We start from the raw sequence: 15,796 nt of genomic DNA, 5'->3' as shown, positions 1-15,796 counted from the left end.
AATGGTATCAATCCAAAAATACAACTGAGCATAATGGCCATCATACACTATCATCATAATGTTCTCAGCCCTTACACACTGAACTTTTAATAGACGCTTAACTAAAACATGTTTATTAAAGATTTATGACTAGAAAAATGTGGCACACAGTGCTGAGCTGCATCTCAAATAATCTTGAGGTTTCCAGCTTTTAGATGATGTATATCACTTCTGTATGGCATATACTGTTGACCTGCTATCTCTCCCTAAAATAATGGGTCTTTGGTGGGTATCTAAGGGTTAACATACGTGAAGGTGGCGAAATATCAGGGACACTTTCAATAGAATGCACTCCAGTCCACCACCACCCACTACGACCTCAATAATGATTATAAAGTAAAATCATCATCTTTCTGACAACGTCAACAAAAACCGGAAATGTATAAACTTCGTAAAAGTAGAATTTATGGCAGAGCTGTTGTATTGGATTGCACAGGTGTTCCTAATAAAGTGCTCGCGGAGGATATTTCTCCTGTTTGTAGGTGAAAAACAAACATCAGTAATAATCAGTAGTATTGACAAAATATCTATACGTAAACAAAAGCAGGAACCAGAAGCATGAGACAAAATATCAACCCCTTAAAAAAGTGTAATTTTGGCTAAAACTGGCGACTGATTAATGAACAAATTGATTGGAAATAAACACAGCTATGACATGATGAGAGTCTTACAGACAGACCTGCTTTTCTCTGTGAATAAGGGTCATTATTAAAAAAAATCTAGAGTGACTTTCATTATTTCAGCATCGTGGATATACGTTATGTTGCAGGTTAATCCCGCCGTAACCGAGAGGGAGAAACTTCAGGGAGAAAAAAAGGCGAGAGAGGAGACGCCAGAAGCAAAATGTTAAGATTTTATTTACAAAGTCCTTTTTGTATTTTTTTTTTTGTTGGTTTTTTTTCCTTTAACTTACAGAAAGTAAAAAAAAAAAAAAAAAAAAAAAATACACAAACTTCAACCACAACCTACACTGAACTCTACCGAGCAGAAAGAAAAGAAAAGAGGCGAGAGAGAGAGAGAGAGAGAGAGAGAGAGAGAGAGAGAGAGAGAGAGAGAGAGAGAGAGGGCGAGAGAGAGAGAGAGAGAGAGAGAGAGAGAGAGAGAGAGAGAGAGAGAGAGAGAGAGAGAGAGAGGGCGAGACAGAGAGAGAGAGAGAGAGAGAGAGAGAGAGAGAGAGAGAGAGAGAGAGAGACAGTGCGTCCCCAGACAACCATACAAAATTAAACAAAAAAAAAAAACAATTTCTCTGAAAAAATATTTCTTTTAAAAAGCTCTGTTGGCAAAAAAGAGAGAACACAGTTTGCCCTGAGCGCGCTCGGCCTCGAGGAGATGGGAGGAAAGGTGGTTTGGGAGGTTTTTTTTTTTTTTTTTCTGGGATGGTTCACTTGGTTCGACTGTCCGTCGCCGACGTCACAGAGCCTGTCGGGTGATGACATCAGAGCCGTTGGTTCAGTCCCCGAGTGATGATGTCAGAGGGGTGTTGGGAGAGTTTCCTCCCATGAGCCTTTAATCATCTCCGTTTACAGACATGACGGAAATTTATTCATTTCTAACGTTTAAGCTGTTTTAAATGTGTTTATGAATGTCTGACGTTGTGAATTAATTGACTAAATATTACAAAAAAAGTAATTTTGGCAGCTTATGACGAACTTTTCTTGTGATCGAGATAACTTGAGATCTAAAAAAGAGGAAAAACAAACAACAACAACAACAACAAAAAAGCTTATTTATGTCTCTCTGGTCTGTACAAACGGACTGAAGCAAATTTTTTTCTTTTGTGATGCTTCAATTTCAAGCTTTTCACGACTGGTGATGCATTTACTTCTTGGTAGCGGAGTAGGAATTTGGAGTTGTCACAAATTCCCATCACAGACTGTTTTTGTGACGCCTGATGATGAAACCGAAGAGAACTCATGTTGAAAACGTGTGTTGATGTAATAGATTGACTGTCATGTTTTACCCGTTAACATAACTTACAGATATAAAACAATATTGTGCGTTTTATCTCACTACTGAGGTTTTATTACTTTTAAACCAGGATTAACAAAGCCCTCTTCTCTATGATGTATCTTTATTGGATTTAACATGAAAAATCAATAAATCGACTGTTTAAGTGCCTTTTTTGAAGTGAAAGTTTAATCCCAGTGATGTCACAGAAGCTCTTTATTCTGCTCCATTTGGCGCCAAATTTTCTATTTAATAAGCAGCGAGGTGTTTAATCTGAAACGATTAGTCGATTAATTGATTGACAGAACATCGAGTCATCGTTTGAATCTTTTTTCCAAACTTTGTTTTGTTTCAGCTTCTCAAATGTGAAGAATCGCTGCTGTTTACGGTTCGTATTACGGGCGTTTTTCACGGTTGTCTGACATTTTAGAGACAAAACAAATAATCTGGACAATAATCGACAGATTAATAGATGTAAAATAATTGTTGTGAGAGTCTGAAGCTGTTTCTGTGCCGCCACATCGATAAAGATCCAAGAAAATAATAATTACAGCAACACAAGTTTTTCTAGGCGACTTTTATGTAAATTTATTAGATTAAAAGTGTTGTTAGATGATGTAAACTGATGGTTTTTTACATTTTCGGGAATCTGTTAGCAGATTTTGGATCCAGCTGTGGAGATGAATTTAAAAACTGACTGTTGAAGATTATGAAATGGGAGGAAATGATTTTTTTATAAATTAACGGAGGGTTTTTGGTCTGCAGGAGCTGACGAAGGCTCAGTGGGAGGAAACCAGTTTCAGAAATGGAACGCAGCCCGGGAGTCGGCCGAGTGGGGCGGGGGAGGGGGAAGTGGGGCTAGCGTTGGTGGGGGAGGGGAGATTGCGGGGTCGGGGATGTAGGGTCAGCGGGCGAGAGGTCAGAGGGGTTTGCAGGGTCTCCGTGGGTCCTTAATCATCGTCTTCATCATCCTCATCTTCAGGGTCCCTCTTCCTCTTCTCTCCTTTGGTCGGAGACGAGTCCTCATCTGCGGAGGAGACACGAGGAGGATTCAACAACCAGTTAAACACCAGTTTAACACTTCCTGGGAATATCCAGTATGACGCTAAGACCTTTAATTAACAACTGATGACCGTTACAAGTCGGATCAATAACAGTATTTATTATTTTATGCTGAGTCGTTACGACTGAACAGTAAACGAGGTTTATGGTCGACATCTCTGACCAAACCTCAAACTACACGACGTTACACTGAACGACTGAATAACGTCGGTTAGTTTAGCTTCACTGTAAACTGCTACCTGCTTCCTGGAGGTTATGTTACAGTTTGTGACGCTACAATCACTTCCTGTTTACATAGTTGACTCTCGTTGGATGTTTCCTAGCAACCGATTTACATTATTTGATGTTAGCAAATGACTGGTTTGGTTTGAAACTAGTTAACAGTTACTGCAAAAACTTGAGTTAAACCTTAAACATGACCAGTGTCGTCACTACAGCTGCAATTATTATTATTATTATTATTATTATTATTATTATTATTATTATCATCATTTGATGGTTTCAGCTTCTGAAATGTGAGAATTTGCTGCTTTTCTTGGTCTTAAATGACAGTAAATTGTATATTTTAGGCTTTTAGTAAGAAAATCAAGACATTTTAAGACATCAGGATAATATTATAAAGGTTTTAGTTTTGATAGATCAAGAAAATAAATGAAGGTTAAATAACAGTTGCAGCTTTATTCTCCACCTTTAATCAATAAAGATGACATCATCAATAAGACAAAGAGTTAATTAAGTATATTAACGTATTGAACGTTCAGAAACGGGTTGGTAAAACTGAAATATGAAGAACGAAGCTGTTACTGACCATCATCTTCTTCGTCTTCCTCATCGTCGTCATCGTCCTCACTGTCAACATCTCCGTTCACCTCGCCGTCCTGCCGAGAGAAAAGTCGGTGGTTGAAAGCAGCTTTAAATCCCGACAGTGATCAGGTCGACACAGCGGGACGATAAATATGTGACAAAACAAAAACACCCCGAACTCACCTCGTCATCGCCGCTGTCATCGTCATCATCATCATCTTCAGCCACTACGTCTTCCTCGTCCTCCTCTTCCTCTTCCTCAAAGTCCTCTGACTCTCCTTCTGGAAAACAGAAAAGATCAAACATGTTTTAACTTTTTTACTTCGGTTGAGTTTCTCCTTCTGTCTACGACGACGACGATGACGATGATGATGATCCCTCACCTTCTTCGTCCTCGTCCTCGACTCCGTCTCCCTCGCCGTCGGAGTCGGAGGCCTCGCAGTCGTCGATGTCGTAGCCGTCCAGGTAGGTGAGCTGGGGGAGGAGCTTGAAGATGGATTCCCTGTAGTCGGCCAGGTTCGTCACCTCGCAGTTAAACAGGTCTAGACTCTTCAGCTGGGGCAACTTTTTCTGGGAGGAGAAAAGTCAAGACGTGACGTCACGCTTTGTCTGCAAGAGGCTCGAGGAAACAGTGAGGGTTAGCCTGTTGCTAGGCGACGCCCCTCTGCAGACGGCTCGTAGAGAACGGCCTGATAAAAGTTAAACGGTTTCTAACACGTTCAGTTTCAGTTGATTTCTTCAGTTCGTGACCACAGATGAGGATTAAATGTGTTAAAAGTTGTCGCTCTCACTAACAGGCTCCTGTCTACACATCGACTCACTCTCGCTTCCACAAACCCGCCTAAAGACCCGCGGTGACGGAGCTTTTCACTGCTCTGCTGATTGTGTTCATTCATTAAAAAAGCAGCTAAAAACATCTGTTTGGACAGACGTTTGGTTACGTTTCTATGGTTTTATTGTGTATTTCTGTATTTCACTTTGTGACTAAACGCTTATAAATAACTTTTACTTATTGTGAAGATGTTTAGTTACTGCTGGTGATTTAAACTGTAATGTTGTAAGTTTAGCAGCGAGTTTATATCGAAGAATAATTTATCCGTCTTGTATGTGCAGCCCATCGACTTCCTGATCACCCCCTGCTGGCTGGCTGCAGTATAAGTCACAAGCCCCGCCCCCTCCATGTTAGCGGACATGAACCGAACTAAAAAAAAATAAAAAATCAAAGTACACGTCAAATAAAATGTTTCCCAAAGATGGTTTCTGTCATTTCATGTCATTTTTCTTCATCCCGCAGCCCGACTCCAAATGACGTCACACAAGCAAGATGGCCGCTCCCGGAAAGAAGATATTTTGGCTTTGCGTCGTCCATATTTATATACAGTCGATGCTGAAGCCTGTCGAGACGCATTCCTGTTGTAGATTATAGTATTTAGTTTCCGTTTAGCGGTTTATTCCCTGTAACTGTAGACAGTTAGTCCCACTTATTATAATCATGTTAATTATAGAGAAAGTGAAGCTTAATTAGCGTAACGTCGTCGTCTTTTGTTTCCACCTCATTTAGATCCACAGAACAGTAACAGCGTCTGTGAGCAAACGTTGCTGCAAAAAAAGTATTTTACCAAGTCGTCGTTTGTTACAAACACAATTTGGAAACGAAGAACACGATTGATCTCCAAACACTTATCACTATTTATGGGTTCTTAACTCCACCCACCAGGGGCTCCAGGGTGCTGATGTCTTTGAACTTATTCCCACTGAGGTTGAGGTGCGTTAGGTTCACCAGCCGCTCCGCCAGGACCTCCAGACCGCCTGATATCCTGTTGTCACTCAGCTCCAACTGCACAGAGACAAAGAAAAAACAGATTCTTTATTGTTTTCTTCATATTTCAGCAGCAGCGTAAATGAAAAGCTGATTAGTCGATCGTCAGATAATCAACTGATTGAAGTTATTTATCAAGAACAAACACCTAACGTCTGTAAACGTATCAATTTGCTGCTTTTCTCTGTTTTACTATTTTGAAATTGATGAATAATTTCAGTCATTTATGAAGCAAAAAAAGCCAAATATTCTGCTTCCAGCTTCTCAGATGTGAGGCTTTCTGTTTTATTTCCACAAATATATAAAAAGTAAATTAAATATATTCAGATTAAAACAGAACAAGACAATTTAAGGTCTAATTATATCCTCTAAGAAACTGTAGAGAAAAGTCCAGATGCAGCCACATCTTAGAAAACACAGAAGATACTATAAAGTGTGATTTCTTACCTAGAATCCATCATATTTTCTCATTAAACTAGTTATTTTTTTGTGATATTTCTGAAGCTCTCAGTTTCAGACAGATCTGATACAAAGTGTTTCCCCCTGAAATCTTTCAGCAGCGCCGCCACTAAACGACGAACACGATGAAGGAATTCCCCCTGCGGTGATTCAGAGCGGCTCGACGGGACGACATGCGGTGTCTGCGGTGTTAGCACCTTTTTTTTTTTTTTGTTGTGTGTAAATCGAGGTGTGTTTTTGTGATTGTGTGTATTTGTTACAAACAAGCTAAAAACCAAAAGAGACGTCTGTTTATCTTAGTTTGCCTCTTAAAATCTGGCAAATTCTTGTTAATTTAACTACAAGCTGAGACCAAACAGCTTCTCCTCTCTACCTACAGCTGTGACTCACATCAGCAGCAGAGGAGGAAGAGGAGGAGGAGGAGGAGGAAGAGGAGGAGGAGTGTTCTTCGTTCTTTCTAAACTGATGTCTGGATTATTATTTATTTTATTCACATGATAGATTTGAGATATTATAAAGTTTATAGAGTGGATTTGCTGCTGTTAACATCACTGTTGCTGCTCCAGAAACGATATTTATAATTATATTTAAAATATAAATCAATTCTAATTCTCTTCTGAATCAAAGTGCTTCTTCTTCTCGTTAACGTCTGAGTGAACCGTGAAAAACTACAACTTGTGTCCAAAATGATGTGAAAACTCAGCCGTCAAACGCTCCTGTAAACCATCACAAACACTCGTTAAACACATCTGGAACGTTTCTTCAGTACTTTTTTTTTTTTTACCTTTTTGAGTTTGTCCAGTTTGGGGATGTCTGCTACGCTGGTCAGGCCGACGTTGATGAGGCTGAGCAGCTCCAGGTTGGAGAACTCTGCTGTGATTCCTTCGATCTTTCCCTCGCTGGAGCGACAGTTATCCAGAACCAGCTCCTGGACCTGGACGGAGGAGGGGGGGAGTTAGTGGGTTAAAAGAAGTCCAAGGAGGGGTTTGAAATGAACTGTTTGTACACACACACACACACACACACACACACACACACACACCGCTCTGTTTCAAAATGACAAAATCTACTCTCTCGATTAGACGTGTGATTAGATTGTGGCGTCGCCGTGACTAATTCTGCTCCACTATTCTTCATCAGTTAACCACAAAGACGCGTTCTCACAGAAACACGCCCTCGATGTGTGAGATCACGAGAGACTGAAACCACACGAATAACGGTTATTAAATTAAACTGCACAAAAAATCACTTTGTTTTCACCATTTTTTTTGTTGTTTTTTTTTCTAAAACACTTTGGAATCAAATGTCACGACTCCTGTTAGGTAAAAAAAACAAAGTGAGTCACAGACGTGAGTCACTGAATGTTTCAATCTGTCGTCTCGTTTGTCTTTTAATGATATTCACTGATTTCAACAACATTATGTTACCAGTTTTAAACTGGTCTTCTTTTGTCAAATAAAAAAATAATTCTGACATATATACTGGAACTAATTTGAACTATTTTTTTCTTATTATTGATGAATCTAATGACTGTTTTCTTGGTTAATTGATCAAATGGTTTCATCTGTAAAATATCCATCAGCATTTCCCAGATTTTCACACTAAAACTGACATATTCAAATAACTTGTTCTTTAATTTTGTATGAAACCAGAAAATATTCAAACACATGAACAGACTTTATTTTTTTTTCATAGTTGTAGATTCATTTTCTCTTCATTGACTAATAGTTGCAGCTCTAGAAATGACCAGAGCTGCAACGATTCAATCAATCAATGCTCTTTATTACATATTATTAGTGATTAATTGGTTAGTTTCCAACTGCTATTTTAATTGCCAACTAATTTTATAATTGATGAATCATTTTAAGACATTTTAAAAGAAGAAATAATCTAATTCTCTGGTTCTGGATTCTCAAAATGTGAATATTTAATCATTTCTTTAATCTTTTATGACAGTAAACTGAATATATTTGCTTCGTGGACTGTTAGTCGAGACAAAAAAGACGTCTGATGATGTTATCTTGGAATTTGAGAAACACTGAACACCATTTTTCGCCATTTTCTGGCATTTTATCGACCAAACAGCTCGATTACTCTAGAAAATAATTGACATATTTCCATTATCGATCAATTAATTAGTTGTTTGGTCTGTATAATGTCAGAAAACTATGAAACATCTCGATCACAAAGCCTGAGACGCAACTTTAAATGTCTTGTTTTAAGTCCAAAACCCAAAGAAATTCAGTTTACTGTCAAAAAACTTAAAGACACCAGAAAATATTCACATGTGAAGAGCTGGAATCAGAGAATTTGGACGTTTTTAAACTTTTTTTCAGTATCAAAATAGTTGCTGATTAATTTAACAGTTGAAACTCATCAACTAGTAGCTGCAGCTCTAATTAAGTGTCTGTTTCCTTTACTGGTGTGTAATTCAACGTTGTTGCAGCCTCTTTATTACACATCAAGCAGTCAAAAATGTCATTAAACGTTAATATACACAATCCAATCACGGGACAAGACATTAGGACACCACAGGTGAAGGGTTTTAGTGGAAAGGGGGAAGGATTTTAGAGGAAAGGACTCTTGTGTGGCCTCATATCGGAACGGATCGCGGCCGCAGCTCTGTTTGTAAACTCCCAACACACGTGACGTAGCTAAGTTAGCTCTGCTGCTAGCTGTCCGTTAACCGTCCCTCCGCCGGTGTCTTGCTTTTATATCCCCGGTGGTGACCCCGCAAGTGACCCCGACGGGTAATAAGCTGGTTTATGGCGGTTTTTGGGGAGCAAACCAGGCAAAGTATTGAAACCAAGAGCATACGTAGTACCCGGGTTAGCACGCTAGCGCTAGCACGCCGCTGGCTACGCGCCCTTAACGCGTTACGGACACGGGCTGCGACTAAACTCTGGAGCGGCCATATATCAACAACGCAAATTATAGGTTTTTATATATAGGATATAGATTAAATATTTCTGAAGCCACGCACATATTGGTGTTGAGCTGTTAATATAACACGAATAATGATTTTACCAGTATTACGGTGTGTAAAACGAAATTTAAGCATTTCCTGCCTAATTACACGAACATATCGTGACAAATCATTTATCTGCATACATTAACGTTGTTAGTTATTTTTTGAATATATAACTACAAAGAGTATATAAGTTTAACGAAAGAGAATACAAAGGTCTAATTTTGTGGTGTATTTAATTTAAATTGTGTGCTGCCATATGCAACGCAAACATAAACCGCCTTTTAACTTGGGAAATAACGCGGTCCCAGACATTAGCCAGGCCCCGTAACAGACACGGATGTGCATTTCAGCACAGGAACAGGATGAACATGCAACTTTCCTTTCATATAACTGGCAATTTTAGACTCTGCAAGGAACGATTTGGGCCCAAAATTAGTGAAATAAATGTGAACATAAGGATAAAAAAACAGCGGTGCGTCTCTCCGTGACCGGGCTGTTTACCTGTGAGAAAATTACCAAGTCCTGACGTGAAATTAATATATAAAAATAAGTTTATTTAATTGTACATAAGACTTTATGTGAGCTTGCAGCTTATCTTTGCACAACAGCAGATATTTGAGCACTTTTCTGGAGATGCAGGCACGCTGCCATGTGCTCTCCTCCCCTCCTTCTCCGGCCGGTCAAGTTTACACTGCAACGTCTCCGGTAAAACAACAAGAAAACAAACCGGTTACTCACTTCTGTCGGTGACCGGTGCCTCAGCTCTAAAGAGACCCTCTTCTTCATGTCCATTTTCCTCTGTGGGGTTTTTTTTGGCCGGAGTTTTTTGTTTCTCTGCGTTTCAAAAAACTTGTTTCTCCTCGATCCTCTCTGCAGTATCAACACGCGGAACCAGCGTGAAGCTAACGAGGCTAAAAACCGGAGGACTTCCGGGTAAGACTTCCAAAATAAATCCCTCCCGTTGACGACAGCGGAAATCAGAGCGAGACGTTGTTGTTTTCTAGAGTTTGTATTTACAGCTAAACTCTCAGCATCCTCGATACTTTACAGACGTTTATTGTTTTTAAAACTCAGAAAAATCAGCTGCGTTCTCTACAAAAGTGTTTCGGCATATACATTAATTCCGAGGGCCAAATATGTAGCTTCCGGTTTTGCTCTATCTCCTCGTAACGAACTTAACACAGAGTCTAGAACAAGTGAAGCGCTCCTGTGGCGTGTGTTAAAAGTGGGTCAAGCCCTGTGCCGCTTTTAATTACCCTCGAAAATATCAGAATTTAGCATTTTTCACCATATGCTGACGACCTAAAAATATTAAAACTGATTTAAAAATCAAAACATTCCTAATTTATAAAGGACTATTTTTACTAACTATTACAGAAGAACATTGCATTCACCAGTGAAAAAAAAATAAAATGGAGCCATCAACTCATAATTATGACTTACTATCTCACACTTCCGAGAAAGCATTTCATAATTATTACTTACTATCTCATAATTAATAGAGAACCATTTAAAAGTTAAAAATATATTAATGTATGAAGTGCCATTTATACTAACTACAGATCAGCACAATATGTTGTTTTTTTTATCAAATAGAAAGTTAGAATATATACTCTATATTGGTTCATTGATAAGATTTCATGAGCGTTTATTTTCTCATGCAGATGGCAACACTGAAGGCAATAGTCGTTAGTTGCAACGCTTCACTGTCATCTTTTACTTTTAATGATCTTACCCACTGGGAAAGGAAGCCACTGATATGTATGATTAAAGCCACTTAATGTTTCAGTTGATACGAAATAATAAGAAAAACAGACTTGTCACAGATTTGAAATTATGAAGAAAACTTTTAAAAGGAGCTTGATTTCCTCTAGTGCTCGGGAGCTGTAAAGTCCGAGTTTTTGGGAAGCACTTGAATGCATCAGGTGTTGATTTGTAAATGGAGGGAAACGGCAGCAGCAGGGAAACAAGACTCCACAGCGCCTCTAGCGGACATTTATGCATTTTAGGTATTTTTGCAAAGACAGAAAACAACACACTCCTTATCAAAATATGTGTATGATAGATCTTTACAGCTACTGACACAGTGAGATAGTATTCATTGCAAACAAGTTACTCATCACCTTATCATAATTGATATGTTCTCTCAAATTAACATATAAATTCGAAAAGAAGACAGAAAACAGGATATTCTTAATGAAAAATAATGCTATGGATCCTACAGATACTGACTGTGTAGTATTTGATACTAATTTGTTTATAGATATCTTATAATTAATGTGTAGCATCTCCATTTGAATTACCATATTAGTTATATTCCTGCAGTGACTGGTGGATTTGCACCATGTAGTTTATCCTTAAATTACTGCATGTATTATACGATTAGCTCTGTGGGCTTTAGGAGTCAAAGGAGGATGAAACTTTTATCCAAGTATCAGGCAGAAAAACAGCTTTTCATCTCGTTAATGGTTAACATTAGACTCTATGTTACTGCCAGAGGTAAGTTAGCCTACATATACTGTATACAAACCAGAATTAGGGCTGCAACTACTGTATATGATTATTTTTTTTTATCATCAATTAATGTGCAGATCGTTTTCTTGATGAATTGATTAATTGTTGAAAAATGTGAAAAATGGCATTGACAGTTCCTTAGAGCCGACCAACCATCCAAAACCTAAATCTTTTTAATTTAACGTCACATATGACATTTGAGAAGCTGAAACCAGAGAATATTTGACAATTTTATCCTTCATATCCTTGAATTATCTGTCCATCAACTAATCATTGCAACCTTGACGTTGAAATAAACAATCTTCAGAAAAAAAACAGCATTTCTCATTGAAATAAATAACATTACTGAACCTTTTTCTTTTGGAAACAGTGATGATAAAGTGCCATATAACAGCTCAAAACTATTTCAAGTGTGGAAGAACACTGGAGGATAACTGGATGAGGTCTCGACTATAAAAAAAAAAAAAAACTACTAAAATGGGAAAAATGCTTTTTGGGGTTTAGGCCACCATCTACATTCTAAAAAACTTCATGAAACAGTCATTTGAAGTGAGATATTCCCTGTTTTAGTTTAGTTGATCTGAGTAGATCTGCTTTTGTAGAGTCTGGGGTGCTGTAGGTCTGCTTCCTATCTATCTATCTATGAAGAACAGAGTGGAGTCACGTTATCTACAGCATGTCATCATAGTGTTAACTCTTTATTGTCATTACATTGTAGGTCATCTTCACGACAAGCAGTTATACATACAGTGGTCTTAGATTATATCATCATCCAATACGAGGAGAGCAACAGTTAGAGTTAGTATCACAGCTAGGTTTTTGCATTGACCACAACCCCCCCCCACCCAAAAATCCCTCCACCCCCCTCCCATCCGCCTTCACTCCCCCCACCCCCCACCCATCCTCCACATTATACACCAATGTATTGACAGTCGTCAAATACACCACAGGTGCCGAACCAATAAATAGGACACAGGAATGAATAAATAAATAAATAAATAACCAAATAAATACACACAATACATAAATAAATTAGCAACAAGGTGTGTATGTAGTCACATACACACATGTAGCTCACCAGAGACACCAGGCATAGGGCTATTTTATACAGCCACAAGGCGTACAGTTTTATGTAACACAGCCACAGGTCAGACCAAGGCCACATTATTACACCCGGAAATCATTCTGCAGACTGTCGTTTTACAAACATTTCTTTTGAAGTAAAGCGGCTTTAAGAGCAAGAAGAAATCTCATTGGTTGAGTTAAAACTTAAGTGGGGGGAGCCAAAGAAATCCCGGTGAACTCCGGGGCTGAAAAATGAAGCCAATGCGGAAGTGCCAACTGCAGTTCCTTGAATGGCCACTTGAGTCTTCAAAAGTGAGTCAATCCCCATAGACCCCCTTGTTAAAATACTCAACTTTACAGTTGTACCTGGTACAAAAAATGGTTTTGGTCTCTACAGGTAATTTCCCCTTTCATGACAACTGTACGGGGGTTGAATTTTATTAAGCCATAAAGTTATGCATAATTAAGGACGCGGCCGCTTTGAGTGACAGGTCGCTAGCAGCCAGGACTTGTTTCAGAAACCTCAGTTCCACCTCTTCACCCATTTTGGATCAGCTAGAGTCAGGCACTGCCAAGATGGTGACGACCGGAGCCACTTTGAGCTTCAAAAACGCTCTTCAGAAACCAATGAGTGACATCACGGTGGCTACGTCCATATTTTTTACAGTCTATGGTTTTACAGCGCAAAATGGAAATCTCATAGCATAAGACGAACTCTGGTCAACACATCAACAAAACATAAGTGACAATTGCTTTTCTTTTGTTTTTTAAATGTATGCATGATTGTGGATGGTCGATAGTTCACAAACTAAAACAAATCATTTTATCTCTTAAAAGTCCTAGTTACCTGGCAACCATAAAAGACTCCAGGAAGTTGCTGCTTCTGGCCAAGAAACAGTAAAACCACAACTTGCCATTTCCACACTTCAGTTTTGTATGAAGTAAAGAAGATGTAACTTGTTAAATAATGAGATTTAGAGCTGCTGGTAGGAGCATTTTTATAACTTTTGGTTGAAGACAAAACAGACTCATCTTATTTAAGTTTAGCCAAACCAATGAGAGTATTTCTGCTTTTAGAGCTCCAGTGCCTCTGAGGAAATCTGGACAACTGAAGGTTCAGTCTGCAGGCTTTGTTTGGATTGCTACGCTCAATCTGTCAATCTGAGAGCAGTGTTGAAACTGAGCTCAGGCAGGCAACGTGGCCGAGGTCCGACTCTCATCAAGGTGAAAAGGGAAAATGGAGGGTAACACTGTACAAGTCCCTCATTGAGGTTAGAATGCATGTCGCCATAAGAGGGCAAATCAGAACTAAAGAAAACACAAAAAAAGAAGAAAAGTGCAACAAAGAATAATTTCCGAGAAGTTACAAAATAACATTAAAGAAAATTCATAAAGGTCTTAAAGCACTTTGTAATTTTAAAGAACAGCGCTATACAAATATAGCTTAAGCAAGTCAAAAGACAAAAAAAAAACAATAAAGTAACTGAACAATAGAAAATGAAGAGTATCAGGTAACATACTGTAGGCTCACTGCAGTACGAGAAAAAGCCAGCAGGACAAATATCTCCCCAGTTTTGGGGGGTAAAACCACCTCAAACAGCAGACATAAAGCAGATCAGTTGCATGCAGTTCACAGACTTTCCACAGGTGGACTCAGAAAATCAATTTTCAGACTCACATAACTCACAGACAAAAATAAAAAAAGAAAGAAAATCAAAGAAAAACACTGAACACAGATGTGCTCCAAACCCCCGTCTTTTACAACAACCTGAAACAGTTACAGACAAGCAGGTAAGTATGGCAGAAAGAGAAGAGAGAGAGAGAAAGAGAGACTATTATTTAATTTGACTTTGTTTGTGATTGTATTGTTGCTGTTGTCGTCACATATGTGCTTTGGCAATGGAAGAGATGTTCAAGCTCATAGAGAGGCAGAAAGATATATATAGCACAGTCATATTTGACAGTTTTTCCTTCGGCATCATCTCTTCTTCTTATTGAAACATTTAATTTTATTGTTACACTATCATTTATTGCCTTGATATTGAATGTTTATTGACTGTTGATAGACACTATTGAATCCCTGCGACCTGGTCAATACTACAAATTTTTATTCTGCATCTATTATTATTACTAATTGTGTCCAAAAGACCGTTATAGCTTTCAAGAGGAATTCTTAAACTTTCCCGTTGTGGAATTAAAGATTTAAAAAATATTTATGAAATATAACTATTTTGAAGAACTTGTCAACAATTTGTATGATGCATCCCATTTCAGAAGCACGCATGATACACCTTAGACAAATATCGGTCTTTTTTTTTTTTTTTTTTTTTTTTTTTAAATATAGACAATCTCGACTCAGCAACACAGCTACAGTAGCGTCCTGGCACTTTGATATCATCACACAGTTGGGTTGTACTCAGAATATATCTTCAGAACACAAAAATGTTGCATCTGTATTCAGTAGGTACTACATTGTACAACACCTTTGTTTATAATACAAGTAGTTTATACATTTTGAGGTGAATATTTTTGGAATACCTCGTACCTATTGGTTCAGAATTACAGGTAACCAGCATGAGCACACTTGTATGATGTGCATCATGTAGTGTTAGATTAGTTGTCTTTGGGTCAGAAAGAAGATGGTAGCATTTCAAATATAAATCAGGGGATACGAAAAATTTAAGTTCAGCAGTTTAACATGTTAGCCGTATATTTGACGATGTATTCCAAATTAATTCTGAATATGTAACAGGCATTAAATACTTTACTTTTACTTTTAAGTATTCTGCTCAACACTGCGTCACCAAAGCATACGTACAAGAACATCAAGTGAAGCGAAAGGCTAGCTGGTTAGCCACATCTGGCACATTAGCATTAGTCATGCAAGCACAGATTCCTGCCAATGTTTAATACAGGGACTTTGTGTAAGCAGACGACATAATAAATAATGTCTGGATCGAAAAACTCTAAGCCTTTCAATCTAACCATACAGTTTACACATTACACGTTATCCCACCATGTACATTTTAGTTTGAATTTTAAGGTGACTGACTTAAGCTCTCTATGTACACAGGAGCAGAAATGGCCTGGGTACAGCATAGGCTCTGTATCTGATC

The 15,796-nt window shown here is 38.4% G+C and overlaps 1 protein-coding gene across 1 annotated transcript; it reads right to left on the bottom strand.

The window, feature by feature from the left end:
• Positions 1 to 1,411: 1,411 nt before the first annotated feature.
• LOC121889729 (acidic leucine-rich nuclear phosphoprotein 32 family member B-like) lies at positions 1,412 to 10,022 on the bottom strand. The gene is made up of 7 exons (XM_042401924.1): positions 9,840 to 10,022; positions 6,915 to 7,064; positions 5,567 to 5,689; positions 4,236 to 4,422; positions 4,036 to 4,133; positions 3,857 to 3,926; positions 1,412 to 3,013 (listed from the first exon to the last, which is right to left on the bottom strand). Exons 1-7 carry the CDS (start codon positions 9,891 to 9,893, stop codon positions 2,937 to 2,939), a joined length of 759 nt encoding a protein of 252 aa, XP_042257858.1. The 5' UTR covers positions 9,894 to 10,022; the 3' UTR covers positions 1,412 to 2,936.
• Positions 10,023 to 15,796: the final 5,774 nt, after the last annotated feature.

This window comes from Thunnus maccoyii, chromosome 22 (assembly GCF_910596095.1).
Source record: "Thunnus maccoyii chromosome 22, fThuMac1.1, whole genome shotgun sequence".
Taxonomy (NCBI): domain Eukaryota; kingdom Metazoa; phylum Chordata; class Actinopteri; order Scombriformes; family Scombridae; genus Thunnus; species Thunnus maccoyii.
This window is presented reverse-complemented; position numbering and strand designations above follow the sequence as displayed.

Excerpts from the sequence above, each read along its gene's own strand:
- LOC121889729 (XM_042401924.1), bottom strand. The coding sequence starts at position 9,893 with ATGGACATGAAGAAGAGGGTCTCTTTAGAGCTGAGGCACCGGTCACCG. Across the intron at positions 5,690-6,914 it reads AACTGGACAAACTCAAAAAG|TTGGAGCTGAGTGACAACAG; the intron begins GTAAAAAAAAAA and ends GTCTCTGTGCAG. Across the intron at positions 3,927-4,035 it reads ATGACAGCGGCGATGACGAG|GACGGCGAGGTGAACGGAGA; the intron begins GTGAGTTCGGGG and ends TTCTCTCGGCAG.